The sequence below is a fragment of the Aulonocara sp. 'chitande type north' Nkhata Bay genome, linkage group LG10 (assembly GCF_057382095.1).
Source record: "Aulonocara sp. 'chitande type north' Nkhata Bay isolate Kocher_YH1m ecotype deep benthic linkage group LG10, A_spYH_male_GT1.1, whole genome shotgun sequence".
NCBI classification, from domain to species: Eukaryota; Metazoa; Chordata; class Actinopteri; order Cichliformes; family Cichlidae; genus Aulonocara; species Aulonocara sp. 'chitande type north' Nkhata Bay.
The window spans coordinates 22261175-22281846 of record NC_141353.1 but is presented as its reverse complement, the minus strand read 5'-3'; the positions used below and the strand labels follow the sequence as shown (position 1 = coordinate 22281846).

Below are 20672 nucleotides of genomic sequence, written 5' to 3'. Positions count from 1 at the left end.
TTTCTGCAGATAATCACATTAGTCAGCGTGCATCGTTAGGCTCTATTTAAAAGAGTGTCAGTCAAAGAACACTGTCGATTGCACGTTGGTGTATCATTTCTCATGTTTTTTTTTTTTTAATCTCTCCCTTTCTCTCTCACTGCAAAGACGGTACAGTCTGCTGCACCTGCCCCGTGTACATTTATTTCTACATCACGTCATAAAGCTGATGTCAGACCTCATAAGTGTCAACGATGTAGAGAAAACACAGCTTTCTGTTCCTGGAATGAAACTTAAGAGATCCAATGTATAAATTGTTTGATGTTGTATCTTCATTCAATCATTCCACTTACTGTATGTACACTATTTTTGATCTAATAATCAGTGAGGAAAACCATATATCTTTTTAGCCATTTTTTGTTTGTTTGTTTTTGTTTACAATGATTGTTTTTGGAATGTCTTTTTTTTTTTTTTTTTTTTTTTTTTTTTTTTTCCATTCGATTACTTTAAAAAGAAAGTAATTTCTTGCTCTTGTTTTCTTTTGCTAGCTGAGATGTGATTTTGATGATGACCTCCCAAAGTCAAGCAACATGTAGCATCATAAAAATGATGGCGACTCCAGTCACTCCAGTCGCTGTTTTCTCCCCTGAGTTTGATATTTCTGGACATGCTCTTACACAGGATTGTTTCACAAATACTTGTTGAGTTGGGCAAATAACCATGTCTAAGCACTGTGATAAGAGATTTGTTATATGAACAGACATTCATTGTTTAAAGGCAGTAACAGCATCTGGTTTATTGAGCTATAAAATGAGGCTTGATTTTCTTTTTTCTTTTCTTTTCACCTGTATTCTTCTTTCTCTCAGCATTATCGTGAAGTGTATTAATACGTTGCCATCATTGCAGGAACTTCATTGTTAATTCTGTCCACTAATTAAATTTCCTGCTGCCTGCTGTGTGCTGTCTCTTTTGACTTTTACAGCAGAGAAATGGGAGCAAAAGTCAGGAAAAAAAAAGGTCAGGTCAGTGAGCAAGAGTAAGTCAGAGGAGATTAAATGATTGTAGGCTGGCAGGTCTTAAGTTATTCTTTATATCTTTAGATTTGTTCTTGTCATTTTTTTAAAAGTGGACTTGAGGATTAGTTGTTCAGGATTTCTGAAAGACCAGGATATTGGTTGCATTTACGGGGAATAGTTTCTTTTTGTGGGGATAGGTTAATTGGATAATCCAAATTGCCACTAGGTGTGAATGTGCGAGTGAATGTGAGTGTGAATGGTTGTCTGTCCCTGTGTGTTAGCCCTGCGACAAACTGGCGACCTGTCCAGGGTGTACCCTGCCTCTCGCCCTATGACAGCTGGGATAGGCTCCAGCGCCCCCCGCGACCCTGAAAAGGATAAGCGGAAGCAAATGGATGGATGGATGGAGTTTCTTTTTGTTTTTGAACTACTTAACACTGAGCTATGATTAATTCAAGCATAAAAAGGCACCTAACCCAATGAGCTAGTGTTGTTTACACATGAAAGCCAATTTGTTACCAGCGACCTGGCACAAAAAAAACATTTGTTCCCAATTTTTTGTTAAGTATGAAAACAAACTGACAATCATGAAATTGCACTTTTGCATCAAGGTGATTCACAAACAGCTATTAGCTGAAAACTTGGCATATATTATGGCATGCAGTGTGTCCTTAAAAAATGAGGAGAAAAAACGGTGGCAGTTTAAAAAAAAAACTACAAGCAGAAATGAATAATTTGTGAAAGTAATTTCCATAAGAAATCCAGCAAAGACCTGACATAGGACCCGAGAGATACATCTGACGCTTCAGTTGCTCGATCTACTGTTCGCTGCGGCCTCGTCATGTCTTAGTGAAAGGGTGGCCGTCAAGAGGCCATTCTTAAGAAAAGGAAATGGGGAGAAAAGGCAGGTAATTTGTTATGCCATATTATACAAAAGATTTCTGGTTTTAAAGGAGATGATCAATATGACGTCCTCTGTACATATTGTCAGGAAAAGGTACAACAGTGACTGCAGCCATCTGTAAAACACGGTAAAAGCTATGGTTCAAGGTGATTTTGATCCACCATGCAATACCATCTGGAAAGTTTCAGGTTTGCATCCACTTTGTTTTTCCCCATGTCAGTGATCCCAGACACACTGCTAATGTTGTAAAAGCATAGCTAGAAAACCACAAAAAAGCAGGTTCAGAGCCCAGATATCCTCCTTATCGAAGTATTGTGGGATCATCTTGACAGAGAATGCTACAAAAGGGAGAAACATCCAAGGAAGAACTTTAAATGCCTTCAAGAAGCCCGAAGACTACCAAACTTGTCCAGAAGGCCGCATAAAGAAGTTAGAACGAAGCTTGGCTAAGAGAGTTCAGGCTGTGTTGAAGAATAAAGTGGTCACACCAAGTATTGACTTTTAAGCTTGATAGAACTCCTGTTTTCCTAGTAAAATATAAAGAAATTAAGGGTGGCTCAAAAGACTTTTGCAAGTGGTAATTCTCTGGATGAAAGTATCTTCTTGATGTCAGAGGAGAATGGGCAGACTGCTTCGAGCTGATAGGAATGCAAAAGTAATGCAAATGGGAAAATGACAACTCTTTACAACCAAGATATACAGATGAGCATGTCTGAATGCACAAGATATCAAAAAGTAAACAGATGGACTACAGCCACGCTGGGTGTTACTTCTGTCAGCTAAGAACAGGAAACTGAGCCTACAGTTTTCACCAAAATTAGACAAGAGAAGATTGCCTAAGTCTTGATTTCTGCTGCATTCTGATGGTAGGATAACCATTTGGCGTAAACAAAAAAATGGCCTTAAACAACACGAAAGCATGGATCCATCCTGCCTTGTATCAGCAGTTAAGTTTGTACCTAATGAAGTGGCCAAGGAGTGTATAACGTTTAGTTGTAGTCAGTTTACACTGCAGGTTTGGAGAAAACTGGAACTCAAACTGCCAGACTACTTTCAGCAAAGGTTTGTTAGGGTGTTTGTAATTCTCATTAGCATAAGCAACAGTGACCTAAAAGCTTGTTTTTATCTGTGACACACATGACCACACAAAGCTGCCACAATGTTGATACAAACAAACAAAATTTAAGCAGAGAAAAAACAGCATGTAAGTGTGTATGCATGTATGCATACAAGTCGTTTTAGGTTTTACCTAAGACGGTTTTTTAAGTCCTCTAATCGTTTTCTTGCTGAGGTTGTTCTTCAGGAAATGCCGGGATTAAACGGCGTAGGGAAATTCTCGCCACAGGTGGATTAACGTTGTCCCAGAATCTTGTGAGCTGCAGGTGATCCAAAGTAGGCATGACTGTAATTAGACACAACTGTTTCCACATGAATAAAAATAAGTCCAGTAGGTTCATAGAGAGCACAGCCTGTGTGCTACACAAGGCTGGTAAAAGAACACTGCCAGTGTTTGATTAACAGTGCAGAGTTTTGCGTTCTTAAATTAGTTTTTAGAGGGTCTGCTATTTGTAAATTATACAAAATCCCTCTTTAAGTGTGACACGCGTGCTGTTCTATACCTGTTACACTAATTGTAACATTACAGCACTCACTCACCAAAAGATTCACAATAGATGTTAAAATTGTTCCAAAATTAGAATCTTTTAGTGAACTAAAGAATGTGCCTGAACAATGACATGCATGCAGCGGCCATGACCTTCCTCATCTGTGAGCACAGTGACCTATAGAAGACGTGAGCTTTGAAGTGTTGGCCTTGTCCTGAGTAATGATAGTGTGCAGACAGGATGGGCACGCAGGGCCAAAGCAGAGATTAGGTGGTGTTTGGTTAGTCGTTTTAACTGTGGAGCCCAGTTTGTAGCCATGACGCTTGTTGTATTTGCTGAGACACCCAGTTGGGTTAGCCTGATAAAGTGGAAGTAAATTGAAAGAGCAACTCAAAGCACAATGGCTGGGTAAGGACAATAGGTGAGACGAGTGGCTACTATAGTGCCATCGGACAGCGAGAGCAATGGGTGCACAGGAAGAAACTGCAAGAGGTAGCTCTGTACATAGACTCTTTCCTGTTGTGTCCAGTATAACAAAAACAAACATTTACAGCAACAGGAGCCCCAAAGACACCTTTTCAGTTCATTTGGTTTGTGGCGGTGGTGCTATAAATGTCAACAGAAAATCATAACATAACCAAAAGTTTAAAACCTTACAGGTGGGCCCTTTTTTATTGCTAGTCCTTTATATCAAAGTTGTAGAGGAGCAATGCCAAAATGCTGCACTGACTAGATTCCTGAACATTTGACATTAACATTATATGTCCAAGTCAGAGATCAGGAAATATTTAAATAAAGACCCATTCCTGGAATATCTTTCCCATTATATACAGCTGTAGTCAAAAGTTTACGTACACTTGTATGAAGTATGAATGTCATGGTAATTTGGGGCTCCATTTATTTTTTTGAATTGTTCTTTTTCCAGAGTGGAACGATTGTACAGTGGATCTATGAATGACTTTACAAAACAATAATTGAGGACACAAGTTTGAATTTATTTTGGATTTTCTCTGATTCACTTCAGATCAAATGTATACATACAGGCTCAGATATGTACATACACCTCTTCTAATGTTTATTTAAATGTCCCTTAGCAAGTTGCACCTCGACCAGATGTTTTTGGGAGCCATCAACAAGCTTCTGACATAATTCCGGCTCGATGTTTGACAGGTTTTCTTTGCAACATTAGTTAATTTTAAGTTCATTTAAATCGGCTGTTTTTTTGGCACTGACTCGGCTTTTAAGCCACAGGGTGGAGGCTGAGGCTTTTGGGAAGGCCATTACAGAAGCTTAATATTAGCCTGTTTTATCCATTCAAAAAAAACTGTCCTGTTGGAACATCCAGTTGTGTCTAAGTTTCAAGCATCTAGCTGTTGATATGACATTAAGGAAAGAATTTGGAGGTTGTCCTCCTTCTTCATTATTCCATCCACTTTGCGCAGTGTACCAGTACCTCTGGCAGCAACACAGGCACATGATGCTACCACCAACGTTCTTCACAGTTTGTACAGTGTTCTTAGGTTTGAAAGCCTTACCTTTACTCCTCCAAACATACTTCTTTTCATTGTGAACAGCTCAATCTTTGTCTCATTTGACCATAAAACTTTTCTCCAGAGGACATTTGGCTTGTTCATGCGGTCAGACAGAAATTTCACTTGAAGTTGAAAATTCTAATTTTGGAATGAGTCTTCTTATTGGTCGGCACCCTCTCAGCCCCTGGTGTTACAAAATTCACTTCACTGTGAACAGTGATGCTGCTGTTCCAACAGTTTCCAGATAATGGCAGGCTTGAGGCTTGGTGGTTCTTGGGTTGTTTCTGAACATCCTAATCGATTTCCTCTCATCTGAGGGTGACTGTTTGGGTTTTCTTCCAGATCTTAACAAAGTGGTGACACATCCAAATATCTCACACTTAGATTTGTTTGAACTGATGATCCTTGAGTTGTTTAGAATCCACTGACAAAGTCTTTCCTCACCAATGAGAACAGGCTTTGCCATCGTCAAGTTAAAAGACAAAGTTCCTATTTTTAAAATTTGTATATTGTACAATCATTCCACTGTGAAAAAAGAACAATTAACAAGAAAACAAAACAAATTAAAAAAAAAAATACTTAAAAGCCCCAAGTTACCATGACATTCATGTCCAAGAAGAGGGTTAGGATGTAAACACGTGTCACAGCAGTGGAAATATTTTGCTTATGTGCCATTCCTAAGATCAGCATTATACTGTAAAGTCCGCCTGATGCAATACTGAGCTATCTTCTATGCTTTTTCAAAGCTACCACTGAGAAATTTTGTTCACTCTGCGAGGCATTTCTTTAATTCTGATGCCACTCGGTCTTCACGTTGCATCAGACGTCACAGATGATGCCACACAGACCAGCACTCATCCATGCAGCTACACACTGTAAACTGCAGTGCACACACACACACACACGCTGCAAAGAGGCAGCGAACAGACTATCAGAGAAACATAATTTGATTATCTGAACACACACACTGCAAAGAGGCAGCGAACATTATCTGAATTTCATCAGGCCACATGTGAGATGACATTTTTTATTATTATTATTGCATAATTAAACCTAAATAAGTGTGTATCATAAGAGCAGCTCGAGCTAAAATTACTTTATTTGACACCATTGACCTTCAAGAATGTGCAGGTCACCAAGTGCACATACACATGAAAGAAATTGTTTATATTTCCCCCCTTTTTCTTTTAATCTGTGAAACAAAGCAGCAGCGGATATAGTGCACGGTCGGAGTCACAGCCTATACATAGCTTTCCACGAGGGGCGTCCAAATATGGGCATCGCTACTACAGCATGCGCTCATATACAGTCTCTCTGTTTATCCCGATATTTGGTCTGTAAAGCACTTGTAGGCGACATAAAGTATATAAAAGTATACAATATACATTAATATGTAAAGATTACTTCACTACTGTGTTTTCAGAAAGTACAGACATCTAACTTCCATTCATGAGTGGAAAGCTCCACCTTGTGATGACGTCACTGTACACATCCTCTCGCGACTGGTAAAAACCGCACTAGCGAGCGGGTTGTTTCGTCATCTGCTCCGACACCAGCGCTCCTATCTGTCGTCTTTCTTCCTCTCTCCACTCACTTTAAAACCACCAGAAGACATTAAAGGTAACGACGTCGGCTTTTGTTTAACACAACAGAAACGCGTTTTTAATCTAAGATGTACTGTAGTGACATTTTTCTATCTAAAATCGAGCTTGTACTTACGATATAGTAAACTGATGCAATCCTCCTCGTGTGTTGTCGGATGTAATTGGCGCAATGTTGAACAAGACCAGGACGACACTGTTCTTGAGCAGCTTTATTATGTTTTAAAGTCAAATATTTCAATGTGTTTTTTCTCTAACCGAGCGTGAAAAACGTGTCTCGGTTATTCACTGTACTTTCCGCTTTAATTTGTCATTTGAGCGGGGAGTCAGCTGTCTGCGCGAAACGTTACCCGGAAAACCGAGCAGAAACAAGAAACTTAATGTAAGGCGACCATTGTGGAAAATGTGTTTAATTGGTTTCCATCTTCTTTTCAGCACACTCGGACGCTTATCCGTGTTATTAATCGTGGTTTTCATTCATTGTTTTGGTCGTGGTGGGCTAGCACGCCGTGCTACTAGCGTGCTACAGAGACGTGGAATGACCGTAAATGGTGCTTTTAAAGACCCCCGTAGCGCCGAATTTTTGAGAATCGCATGCATTATTCTCAAAGAACACTAATCTTTAAAAATAATAATAACAACTTGGCTAGTTCACGTGCATATTTAAACTGAGCGCACCCAACCAGAGCCACTGCAAGAACTCGATTTGTAAGATTTTTTTTGTAAAGCCTAATCTCTGAATACCAATGCAACATTTACTTTTATGTGCAAACGTTATCCAGAAGATTGTTAAATCCAAGCCTGAGCCCTAACGCCGCACTTAAAAAGATCAGCAACGTTAAAACCACCGCCATTTCCCGCTTTCTTGCGTCAGGTATGAAATGTATTAAAGCCAATTGCTGCACTTCCTATATTGTTGAAAGCAACACTGGCACCACACGAGAGCTTCCCAGCCACGTAGATAGGTCAGTGGTGTTTCGGTCGCTTGACAGATGGGGTATTTTATCCATATGGACAGCTGAACAACGTCGGCACTGCTCGTGGGTAAAACAATTTTAAACTCGTGATTTTATTTATTTATTTTCTGGTAACCTCGTGCGCGAGTGGCAATGTCACCTCGGGAAGGTGTGCCATTTGTGTTGCATCAGCCAGTTGAAAGCCAAGCTTTAGCTGGAGTAACTAATGATCAACTGCATTAATTGTATTGGAGACAAGGGTGTAGACACGGATAAGAGTGTGTGTCGAGAGTATTCACACCTGCTTGACTGCGTTATTGTGGTTTCAAGGGGTCAGGTTGTATAACCTTGTACCAGAATGCCACGTTACTTTAGGGGCAAAAAAAAAATCAGGAGACCGCGGAAATTCGGTTTTGAAAAAACACAATAAAGTCGCCATTTTTTAGTATAATAATATAATAACAACACATAGCAACTCATAACAACACATTATTTTTTTTATCCTGCTGCTAAACTAATTTCCCCTTGTGGGACAATAAAGAAATTGAGCTGTAAGATTTGTGTTACTATTCAATTCAATGTTGTTTTTTCAGAGGTATCCGTCCAGTTTCTGTGGGACGCTTCCTTCTGTTTGTTTTGTTCACGCCATTTGCATCAAACTAAATATTACTAATATCTCTCAGAGTCAACAAAACCCATCAGAGCTGTGATTTACAGCAGGGTGTACTCGATAAACTGCAGCAGTGTGAAGCTGTAATAGTCAGAGTGAATGATTTCGCTCATTATTGGTTGTTTGAATGAAATGCTCATAAATTGAAGTGAAGCACAAATTTTGTGTGCACGTGTGTGTCATTGCAGGAAGGGTGTGTGCTAGTCCACATCAAAGGGTCTTCGTGTGACATGTTCTGGGAACATTTTGATTATGGTTAAATAAAAACATTCAATAACAGGGGAAGGGGGGTGCAAATGCTGCCAAACTCAAGAAAGATTGCACGTCTGTCGTGCTACAATGCGGCACATTTCGGCGTGAGTGTGTGACAAATTGGTAGTTTTGTCCTGCTCTTGTCATATCTGATGATGTTAATGGTGTTGGCAGTGGTCGTGGGAAAGCGGGCAGGCTCTCGGTTTGTCACATTCCATTTCACAGCGAGTCCGGTTTTTGGCAAGAGGGGTGGTCTCCCCGCCAGGTGATCTGTGGGGTTGTTCAGTTCAGTCTCCATGGTTTCTTTCTTCACTCGGCCTTTTTGTTAACCCGCTGTGCACCTCATATCATCCTTATTGTCCCTGAGTCTAAATGTACTGTTCCTGTCTTCAAACAGCCGGGAAATAAAAACACTGTGTCGTGTTTGAGAGGATGTAGAGCAAGCCGCGATGCAGTGTACACTCCAAATAGATCCGGCCCCACTTTGCAGGGAGCTGAACTTGGTGTTTGTTCAACTGCTGCACTCCACAGATTAACTGAAGTTGATATTTAAGGAGTGATGTGGATTATTTTGGCAATATTTTGCTATATAAATCCAGCAGTGGATTTCACAAACTAGTGAGCAGCATAGAGTGAAGACACAGCTTGACTCGGTATCACTATCAGCAGCAGTGGTTATTTGTCAACAGTGGCAGTCAAAACAAAGCCATGTGTTGCTCATGAGGATAGAATAAGGAGCAGCAACAGGTTGTAATGAGGTTAGCAGGTTTGTTACTACTTCAAATAATCCTCTTAGTCCTTGGAAGCACTTGCGCCAATGCTAAGTCAAGTAACAGGACTATTATCCCTGAAGCCTGTTGTAACCGGACCATTGTTGGCCAGAGCTGCTGCTGGTCATAGTCCCCCAGCATAAAGAGCCTTTTAGTTTGGTCCTCAAAAAACAACAACCGTGCTCAAGCTTAGTTTTAAAAAAGCGATAACAAACACAGAAGTGATCTTGGCAACAAGATTCACGCATCATCTTTGGCTTTCCAGGGAAATGCTTGTGTTTTCACTTTAATAGCAGGAGCATGGGGGGGGGGGGAAGGGAGGAAAAAAACCCCTGCTGGTTATAACGTTAGTCTTTCATACAGGCGTGTGTGGGCTAGTGGAACATGCAGAGGGTACATTTGTGAGCCACACCTCCACACAACCTGCCCCACTTGCACAAACGGGCACCCTCGTGAAAACCACAAGGGAAAGATTAGCAACAAGCTGACGTGACAGAGGTGGCATCCGGGGCTATGGTGGCTTGCTTTAATAAGACCACCCTTAATTATGCTCAAACAGTAAGAGCGCATGTGTATGTGTGTCCTAAAAAGAAAAAAAATCATTCCCTTTTGCACGGTTGCCATTGTCCCCACCGAAGGGTCCCGTGTAGCGTTGGGTGAACCCCCGAGGAGATCTAAGGCTGGTCGGGCACAGTAGTTTGGTAATAAATGTTTATTGACAGGACACCGAGCACCTTAGATCTCAGTTCCTGGTGTGCGAGTGGAAAATGCTGCTGGAATGTCACACCAAGTGGGGAGCGGGAGCATTTCCACCATGTACCAGTTTCCCATCAGTCTTCAGAGGGGAGAGTGTTTATTATGGCAGTCATCAGGTGCTCTCTGTGTTGTTTTTATTTCATTGTTTGACAGTGTTTTGAGTTTTTTCTCCCAACACTTAACTGTACCAGACAGGATATTCTCTTTTGAAATAGTAAGCCTAGAAATGCTTTGATAGTCCGTTTCTGTTGTTTTTGCAGTATTAATAGAATATTGTCATTGTGCTGAAACATCGTGGGAGCTGGGGAAAAGGAAAAAGACTAAAATTGGATCATAATGCCGCCACAGCTGAATGTACATTGCTTTCATTTTTATGAAATTGTACACCTGAAATAAGTTCTCAAGGCAGAAAGATAAAGAAGCACAAGCCTCAAAAGTCCACTGTACATGCCGTAGTTCTCGATTCTCTTTTTTTCTCGAGTCATATTTTTGATTTTTTTCTTTTGAGCATCTGCAGTTTTTCAGAAGCTTCCCATTGATGTCTGGGTTTTGTTTTCTTTTTTTCTTTTCTTTTAGTTTCTAGTGGTCACGTTCTAAGTATGGATTCAATTTCACTCTGAGAACTTCACCCTAAGCAGTAGAGATTTTAATACATTCATGATGTGAGCAGGGGACCTTTTTCCTATTTTTATAAATGTATTTTATCCCTGAAGCTCATTGGACAGACGGTGGAGGACAAAAACACTTAAACAGCACTGCTCAAAATGGTACTGTGTGGCCCTCCGTCTTCAGTTTTTTACACACTTAATAGGCATTAAAGGGCGTTTTTGATGTGGCCGTCCTCGCTGTGCCGCTGATTCAGTCCGATCTTTGCCGCTGGGTTAGGATTTCACATCTCCTCCTCCTCTTTACAGACTGATCTGTGAAGTAACTGAAAGGCCTGACATGGGAAAGAATCGGGTGTCGTTGCAGTAATAGCCTCAGACGCGTAGCTTTTAACGCTGCTCCGCCCTCAAAATCCTGACTTCAGCCCTTCTCTTGGAGAACCTGCAGATCAGTTGCACACCAAGAAAGAATGTTTCATTGATTGTTCTTTATTATTTATTCTTGATTATTGTTTGTCAAATCTTATAGTTTAAAGGTGCGGCCTGTGGGCCCAGTGTTGGACTTAAATTTGTCAAACCCTGCCCTAATGAGTTGTGTGAGCTTTTAATCACCAAGAAGCTCAATGTTTTTGTATTTTCTGTTCTTTTGGATAAGTAGATATGCCTCATGATGCAATATCCTTCACCTTGGTCCAGTATATTATTTTGTTGAAATGTTAATGATTAACCATACAAGTATAGTATTTTGTTGATAAGATAAAAGTTTACAGCGTTCTTATTGCTCTGAGCATGTTTTTGCCTCGTGGACCTGCATGTGCGTACAAGACTGTTTACTGTAAATAACAGAGAGTGAGTACATCTAACATGTAAAGTTTAATATTTCTCTGTAATCTCAGTGACGCTGCAGAAACCAGGTCCAAGGGGGAAAAAAAAGGGTGTAAAAACAACACGACGACATGATGCATTGAGCCATTTTAGACAAGACAAATGTGTGATTGCTACTTCCTGCAAGTCACACTCTGTCGTTCTGTCGCACACCCTTCTCGATTTGCAAATCTCTGGTCTCCGTGTAGCTTTTCTGTGGACATCTGACAGCTTTAACCCCACAAAGTGACACTTTACTTCTGAAAAGCTTGCATGAGTTAGCAGCACGACAGTGAGTCCTGGCTGCTGGCGATCAGTTTTATTTTGTTTTTAATCTCAGCAAGAGCTGCAAGACTGACATTTAGCATTTTGTTAGTGCTGCGTAAAGCCAAAACCAGTCTAACCAGTTTTTAAGCACATGGATTTCTCTCTTCTGCTTTCCATTTGGAGTAAAAGACATCTTATTTAGATAATCAAATTACTACTACTACTGCTGCTACTACTAATACAACTACTTTTACAAAGCAAGACTTCAGACTCAAACGGCAGTATGAGAACTCTGAATAATCTAAATAAGACTGAAGGTAGTCAAGCAACATTTTGTGGGAGTGTTCAGGGTGTTGCTTGTACACACAGTGTATGTACCGACCAAAAGGTTGTTGAACCGCAGGCCTCGACCATCACTCACTTTTTTGACATGTACACGTGTCAGTAACCCCAGATTTTTAGTTACATTCACTCAGTTATTGACGTCATTCCTGCTTCTGCCAATAAAAACGTGTCCAGTCCCCCTCAGACAAACAGAAAAACAGTGTCTGTTTAGGTTACATGTTGCATAAAGTGTCCTTGGCGTGTTATGAAGCTGCTTTTGTGTGTCAAAGAAACTAGTGTAATGGTTATCTTTCACCCTGTGAGATCTTGGCAAACCAACCCACAACTGGCACAAAATGTGTTGCTGCTGTCCTTCGGGGTGGTTCATTGTGTTATTTTTCTCAATCAGATCACTGATAATGCATGTAACAGTGAAAACAGTGTATTACATTCTGATTAGTGAAACGGCACTGTCACGAGGTTGTGTTGGAACCTATGTAGTTGTAGTCCTCCGTTTGACCAACCCCCATCACCACTGCACACACTTTCCCAGGCGTTTCCCCGTCTAGCTCTAGCTGCTAGGTGACTCCTGGTATTTTCTCGCAGTAAGGGAGTGGTGAGGAATAAGGTTAGGTGTTGTATCAAAAGAATTTATTATTTTTTGGGGTGTGCACCATGGAAGGTTTATTTGTCCAGGCAAACTTGAGATTTGATTAAAGCCTAACAGTATAACGCTCGGATTTCTTTTGTCTTCATGGTTCCTTTGCGTCCCACTGTGTCTCGTGATGTGTAACTGTGCTTTAAAAGGTGGTAGTATTCCAGTGCAGTTTGCAACATCTCCGGGGCTACCTCGGTTCACTTGAAACACACCTAAAAACCTGCCGAGACATTGCATATGATACAATTTATTTTTGTAGCCCAGCTGGGAGCGATTGTGTTGCAAGATTTGATATATTCTCCACCAGTTTGAACACTTTCCTGGAAAAAAAACAAAACAACTTTGCTACTTGGAAAAAGCGAGGTTTTCATAATCCCTCTGCACCATGCCAAGCACAAGAAGCTGTAAGAAGCGTAAGCTCTGGCTCGTACTGAATAGCGCCCTGTTTTGAGCTCTTGTTTTCTTGTGTTTCCTCACAGGTAATCTGCTGCTGCTAAATTCTGTGACCACAGCCTTTGCTACTTCCTGATCTCTGTGTTGAAGCGACTGTGGCCGGGCTGATACGAACACAAAGGGAGCAATACTTGACGAGTAACTTACCCATCCATCTGTCCAAACTTCTCCCGTACCTGCCGGTCACACGTGTTCTGTTTAAGCTGTGTCAATCACACACACACGCACTCACACTAGAAGGATTTAAAACGCATAGCCTGCTTCTGCGCCCACACACAGTCACAGCAAACATGGCCAGCCATCTGTCCACCTTTGGCAAAATCCTGCTGCGTCGCAGGAAACTAGACTTGTCAAGTGTAGAGACCCAGTTCGCCCGCTGCTTGTCCACCCTGGACCTCATTGCCTTGGGAGTGGGCTCCACGCTGGGTGCTGGTGTCTACGTCCTCGCCGGTGAGGTCGCGCGAGAGAAGGCGGGACCCGCCATCGTGCTCTGCTTCCTCATCGCCGCTCTGTCCTCCATGCTGGCCGGCCTGTGCTACGCCGAATTTGGCGCCCGTGTCCCTAAGACGGGCTCCGCATACCTGTACAGCTACGTGACAGTCGGAGAAATCTGGGCCTTCATAACAGGATGGAATCTCATCTTGTCTTATGTCATAGGTGAGCCTCAGTTTCACTAGACTGAGATGTGCCGTAGAAATCCACACATTAGGAGTCATATCTTGTCACCATATTCTTAAATAATCTCTGGTATTTTTTTTTTCCTTCTTTTAGGTACAGCCAGTGTGGCCCGGGCTTGGAGTTCAACCTTTGACAACCTGGTGGAACAAAAGATCTCGGGCTTCTTTAAAGCCTCCATGGCAATGACGGTGCCAGGCAAGGTGCTGGCAGAGTACCCGGACCTGTTCGCCCTCATCCTGGTGCTGCTGCTCACTGGTGAGTCTGCTTATTCTTAGTGCTATGAGGGGATAACTTGCTCAATAATAAGGACATTTTTGGGATATAAAAAAACTTGAGCAGTCCAATAACGGGCTATCCGCCTTCATTTTAACTGCTTTAAACTCATGAAGCTGTTTGAGCATCAGACCCTTACTGTTAGTAGCATTTTAATGCATACAAGTGTGTTTGTTCTTCCAAAGATGACCCACTGAAACCTCCAATATCGAGTACTTTTCTCATTTAAAATTAGGCTGTCAGCTTGGTCGTTGCACACCGCGCTGAAGTAGCCGATTGCGATCATTGCATCCAAATCATTGCACAACAGACAACAGTTTTCACACTAACATCACAGCTAGTGTGGCCTGCCAGTAGCAGTGTTAGAATGAATTGGTGTCGCTGACTGATGGTTTGTTGGAAGTGAAGTATGAAAATGTCCACCCACGTAGCAGGATGTGTTGTTGAAGCTTCTCTCTCTTGTCTCCGTCTACTTCCTGCCCTCAGGACTTCTGGCCTTTGGTGTGAGTGAGTCGGCTCTCGTGAACAAAATCTTCACTGGGATCAATCTGGTGGTTTTGGGGTTCGTTATTATCTCCGGGTTCGTTAAAGGGGACACTAATAACTGGCACCTCACAGAGAACGACTACAGGGAATTCATAAACAGCACCAATGGCAGCAGGGAGCTGAAGTGAGTGTTTGATGGCTGATTTACTTCTCTGATCCAATCCTCTTTTATTGTTTAACTTCATGTTTCTCCTCATCTGCCTCCCAGGTTGAAGGAGCAATTCGGCACTGGTGGGTTTGCCCCATTTGGACTTAGCGGAGTTTTGTCCGGTGCAGCCACGTGCTTCTATGCCTTTGTGGGCTTTGACTGCATTGCCACAACAAGTAAGTAGTTTTGATGGTTATGAAGAGTGTTGCGTTACATAAAACTTTTCCTTTGTAAGGCCAGGAACTCTGGTGTGTGGGGAAAACCCCGCCCTTGGATAGTACACGCTAACATAATCAGCTTTTGTCAAGACGTTCAAGGGTTATTTAGGCGCGCCAGTGGGATCCCGCTCATCTTTCTCTTGCTTTGTGTTCCCTCAGGCGAAGAGGCAAAGAACCCCATGCGCTCCATACCTATTGGCATCGTGGCCTCGCTGCTCATCTGCTTTTTCGCCTACTTCGGCGTGTCTGCCGCTCTCACCATGATGATGCCGTACTACCAGCTGAACATTCAGAGTCCTCTGCCCGAGGCCTTCAGCTTTGTCGGCTGGGGTCCTGCTCGATACATCGTGGCTGTCGGTTCTCTCTGTGCTCTGTCCACCAGGTGAGGAAGGCATAACCCAAAACATCTAACATGTTTATGTTCACATGACTGTAAAATGTTAATGCAAACTTCCAATCCTCCCCCAGCCTCTTGGGCTCCATGTTCCCTATGCCCCGTGTTATTTACGCCATGGCAGAGGACGGGCTGCTGTTCCGATTTCTGTCTAAGATGAGCGCTCGCACAAAGACCCCTGTCCTGGCTACCATTGTTTCTGGTATTATTGCAGGTAAGATAAAGATACAACTTTCAGAGACATTTATGTTTGGGCATATTTCTCTTCATGTTTTGGACACGCAGATTTGTTTGTTTTGTTTCTTTGTTTGCTGTATCAATGTACAGATACTGCTGGTATCAATCTCCTGTTACCAGTAGTATCTGTTGCTAGTTTTCCAAGTTCACAGAGCTTCCTGCTGCCTCAGCTCTGTCTAGCAGCCTATCTCACAGGCTGACATGTCAAGATCAATACTAGTTTTGCAAATACTGATATTTTTGGTGCTTGCAGCTGTCTAAGATCTGGTCTTACTTCTCCTTCCAGCTCTGATGGCCTTTCTGTTCGACCTGGCAGCTCTGGTGGACCTCATGTCCATTGGAACCCTTTTGGCGTACTCTTTAGTGGCCATCTGCGTCCTCATTCTCAGGTAAGCACCTTTATTCTCCACCATCAAATTCACACAGAGGCTTGTGAAGTGGTAATCATGTGTTAAATACTCTGTAGCAGCTGATGCACTAATGCCATTGGCAAGCACCCATAAGTTTAAAAGCACAGTTATATCATAATCCGTGTCGATCCAAAGAACAAGGGTGAAGGCAAGGAAGCTTTACTGGCTCTCACTTGGCTGTGGGCTCATTTTCATAGTAGCAATAAACAGGAAGCAATATATTTAAAGTAACAGAAGCAGTTGTGTGTGACGTCTATGTTAAGTCTCTCATTCATGTTTCTAGGTATCAGCCAGGTACCCTAAATTCACCCAGCCAGCTGGAGAAGCTTATGGAGGAATCGGAGAAGATGCCTGTGAGTGGAGGGGAGAGTGGCGATGAATATGACATGGAGATGGATCAGAGGCCACTAAAAGAGACCTTCAGCTTCAAGCTGCTCTTCTGCCCAAGTGGAAAGATCCCCACAGTCCTGTCTGGGAACATTGTCTACGCTACAACTGCTGTCATCTGTAAGTGTGTAAGCGAGAAGGCTAAAACAATAAAGTGTGATGAAATATATGCTTTCCTTTGGAGTTTTAGGGTGGTTTCACACCTGCTGTGTTCAGTCCATTAATGTGATCCAAACCTACTACCTAACAGAACGCCCCATAGCCACATATGCTTTGTATTCTCAATGCGGGAAGGTGCTACAGATATCTAAAAGTCTGTGCGGTCTAGCAGCTAGCTGTGAAATGAACATAAAGTTCTCCATGTTGTCTCATAGTCCGGAGCACGGACGCAATGAGCTGTCTGAACACTCACGTGGTTTGTAGTGATGCATTTTGGTTCGCTTGGAGTTTGCTGAGAATTCCTCTGTGTGAAAACAAACTAAATCGCATGGGAAAGCTACAAGCTTACAAACTCATCATCTGATTTAGATCAGAATAAACTAGGTGAAGTAACCGGTGTAAGTAACTTCATCTTCTGCTCTCCCTGCAGCAATTTTGATGACTGTCCTGTGCGTCATCCTGGCCAACTGTTTGCCGGAGCTGCTCGCTGGATATTTGGGTGTGGTGGTGCCGTGCGTTATTTTAGTTGTGCTCTGTGCCGTCTGCGTGATCATCATCTGGAGGCAGCCGGAGAGCAAAGAGGCGCTCACCTTCAAGGTAACTTTCCATTTTTTTGAAGCACAGGACGTTGTTGTTTCTGAGACTGACTGGACACCTTGGGCACATGTTGTTACGATGTTATCTGAGAAAGTGTCTTAAGTTTGGCCTCTGTCTCTTTAAGGTTCCTCTTCTTCCCTGGTTGCCCCTGTTCAGTGTTTTCGTCAACATCTACCTCATGATGCAGCTGGACTTGGGTACATGGTGCCGCTTCACCGTCTGGATGGCTTTGGGTACGTTCGAGCGCTACACATCCTGTCCTTCCTTCTGTTGCCTCACATTAATGTGCCCGTTTTATAACTTCCATCCGCCTCTTCTTCTTCTTCCCCCTTCAGGTTTTGCCATTTACTTCTTCTATGGCATTACAAACAGCAACGAAAGCGGCAACAAGCCACTCCCACGCAAATACGAGCTCCCCGTGGAGAACAATGCCCCAATTTACAAGGGTGCCCCCAACAGTGACGTGGAAGCAGGCAGCAGCCCTTGATGCAGACTGGCACAGACCTGGGGGAGCGTTGCAGAACTTCCACACTCATGTTTGGCCATGTGGTTACCGCCAAATGTTGCAGTGTAGGCGGCTTGGAACGCTGCCCTGGGTTTGAAGGAGGAGAGGCAAGAAAATGCGACACACATCTTACCTCTGATTTTTAGAGGCTGATTTAACTTGATGGTTAGACTTCTCACTACGTGCCCGTTCTAACCCATTTCTCCTTAGCCATAGCCCTCTGGAGACATTTCGCTGCCTATGAGAAAATGCTTCGAATGGACCCAACAAACATCTATGAGTTCATGTTTTCAGTTATCAGAAGCTGTAAACTGGAAGAATGTTACACTTCTCATGTTTGCTTCCTTTTCCGTTACTCCAACCCTCCCATCCGGCCACAAAGAACCATAGTGTAAATCACTATGACTTAAGCCAGTCAGTTTACAACTGTCAGCTACACTTCACGTTTTCTTTTCCTTTTTTTTTCCCTTTTTAGAAAGAAAAAATAAGCAGAAGGTGCAGACGCATCTGTCCGTTAACCATCTTTCTGTAGAGTTCACCTTCCCTGCTTGTTTGCATCGGTGCATTTAGGTCAGCAGCACGCGACGGATGCCATCTTACTCACTGTGCAGCTTTAAGGAGTTTGTAAAGACACTACCGCCCTTGTTTGCTCCAACCCCAACTCCCAGAGACCCACCTTACAGCATGTGTACACGAAATCATTGTGGAATCGGTTAAATGCGCCCGTTTTATGTTATTTTAGAAATTGGGGGGGGGGCGGTTGCATGTAGACTGCATTTTTGCACATTTTGAGGCCTTTGATTTGAACCTGGTAAATACAGGTTGTAAACAAAGAAAGTAAAGTCAAGATAACAAAGGAAAGCAGGAGTTGTGAGATTTTTGTTTTGTCTTTCCTTCTGTTTTCTGGTATTTAGAGGAGGATACCCCATCATCTATCTGTTTGGTTACAAATGTCTATTTTCCCACCCAAGAGCTTTTTCCAATGCCATGGAAAGCTCTCTATGAATTTTAAATGATCCGCGTAGACTTCCTGACAGAACTGCACCTGTGTGCCTCTTACCTTCGTCGTCCGATCCTGTGATGGACGGATACTGCGAGTATTTTGGTGTCTGGGAGCTGGGGTTGTTTTCTGATAAAGGACCCATATCCAATCACTACTATAACACATTTTTTTAATTTTTTATTTTGTCACCTTTCTTTTGCTTTCTACTTCCTTGTGAAAAATAAGTATTCTTGTTTCCTTTTTTTCACAAAGGTTCTTGTTTAGTTTCAATTGAAACTTGTTCTTGGCAGCTTTGTCTGTTGAGTACTCATCACATTTATTATTTTAAACTTTAATTTTACTGCATTTTTTTTCTTCCTTGGTATAAAATGTTAATATTTAAATGTTTCTAGTATTGTTTGCTTTCTCTTTTTTTTCCCCTTTTCATATAAACTTTAATCAGTCAGTCTGCTTTTTAGATGTTAACGTATTTTAATCATTACATGTACAGTTTAGAGTGCCGTTCCCTGGGGGCTTTGTTTTATTTTGTTTGGTTGGGTTTTTTTGTTTGTCTTTGTTGAAAAAATGTCGTCAATCGTCACATGATTTTAATTGTACTTGCTGACCAAATGATCTAGTTTTTGGGACCCGCGCGTTTTCCAGAAGCAAGGAGTGACCCCTTAAAGCTGGTCTATAAATTATTTTTCAAACCTATCTTTGCCCATGTCAATAGTCAGTAACTTATTGTCAAAAGTATTTGTTTGTTGTTGTTTTTTTTGGGGGGGGGGAGTCCTAGTAAAGTGCTTTACTGTAGAGTGTACAGTATTTGTTTAAAACTGTATCTTTATTTGTATAATGCTGTAAATTATATGAATTGTTTCTCTAAAATATGACCAATTATAATTTGATACGGTGAGGGTTTGGAATGACACTTGAAGGCATTTTACGAACATTTGATGCTTGTGCTGCTGGAAGCCACATGGAGGGGAAAAAAATCCCTACTTTCTTCAGATAAGATGGTCCCAGCGGACGCTTTCCCATAAGACATGACAGAACTTGAAAATTAGTGGAGAGGGGAGTAGATTTGGATTTTTAGATGTTATTGAAGTATAAACTGGTGCCTGGAAAAATAAAAACCCATCTGTCAGCCTGTGGAAGGCGCTGCGGCTGCTAAGAGAGTCAGTACTTTCAGTGTAAACCCCGCTCTACATTTTAATGCTGCTTGCCGGAAATTCATTACCGGGAGTATTTTGTGACGCGGCCGTGCCTCGTGTCACTCTGTTCTTTACAGCCAGCTCCTGTGCCTTTCACAAAAGGAAAAACAATCATCCCCTCTCTCACTGCTGGATCATTAACAGCAGCAAAATATTTCTTTTATATCCTGTACATATCGCTGCCATGTATAAATGTAGCTGTATTTTCAGTGTTTGTTTGTTTTCTTTTTTTAAAAAATAAAAGTGATTGATGATCACACCTGATTTAACGTCTCTGTCTTGTGCACTTCTTGGTTTTCGTAGAAAGATGTCCGTGTGAGTTGGCTGTGTTGGAGGCAACTGAAGCACATTTTTGTTTTTTTCCATGAGTCATCGGTGACTCGCGTAACTATGTCAACAATGCAGTCTTTATGAGTTATGCCAGGTGCCAACCCTTTTTAGGCAGTTTGACCAGCTTGGTAACTTTAGCCAATTAAATTCTTACTCTGTTAAATTCTCACTTTCGGCTCAAAAAGTTTAGACGGTTCGGTAAGAATTACCTCGTTGCATCATTAGATAATCACTGCAACCAAAAGAATTGACAATAAGACATTAACTGGACACTTTATTAGATACACCTCACTAGTATCAGGTTAGATCCCCTTTTACCTTCAGCACTGTCATAAGTATTCATGACATGGATTCAGCAGGTGGTGAGCACTGTTGTCTCACAG

The 20672-nt window shown here is 42.1% G+C and overlaps 1 protein-coding gene across 1 annotated transcript; it reads left to right on the top strand.

Annotated features, from left to right (window-relative positions):
- Positions 1 to 6523: 6523 nt before the first annotated feature.
- Positions 6524 to 20223, top strand: slc7a3a (solute carrier family 7 member 3a). The gene is made up of 12 exons (XM_086309139.1): positions 6524 to 6655; positions 13238 to 13868; positions 13983 to 14144; positions 14649 to 14832; positions 14917 to 15032; positions 15234 to 15456; positions 15543 to 15682; positions 15992 to 16094; positions 16399 to 16622; positions 17092 to 17258; positions 17383 to 17491; positions 17594 to 20223. Exons 2-12 carry the CDS (start codon positions 13502 to 13504, stop codon positions 17743 to 17745), a joined length of 1947 nt encoding a protein of 648 aa, XP_086165265.1. The 5' UTR covers positions 6524 to 6655; positions 13238 to 13501; the 3' UTR covers positions 17746 to 20223.
- The last annotated feature ends 449 nt before the right edge of the window (positions 20224 to 20672 follow it).

Excerpts from the sequence above, each read along its gene's own strand:
- slc7a3a (XM_086309139.1), top strand. The coding sequence starts at position 13,502 with ATGGCCAGCCATCTGTCCACCTTTGGCAAAATCCTGCTGCGTCGCAGG. Across the intron at positions 15,683-15,991 it reads TGTTTCTGGTATTATTGCAG|CTCTGATGGCCTTTCTGTTC; the intron begins GTAAGATAAAGA and ends TTCTCCTTCCAG. Across the intron at positions 16,095-16,398 it reads ATCTGCGTCCTCATTCTCAG|GTATCAGCCAGGTACCCTAA; the intron begins GTAAGCACCTTT and ends TCATGTTTCTAG.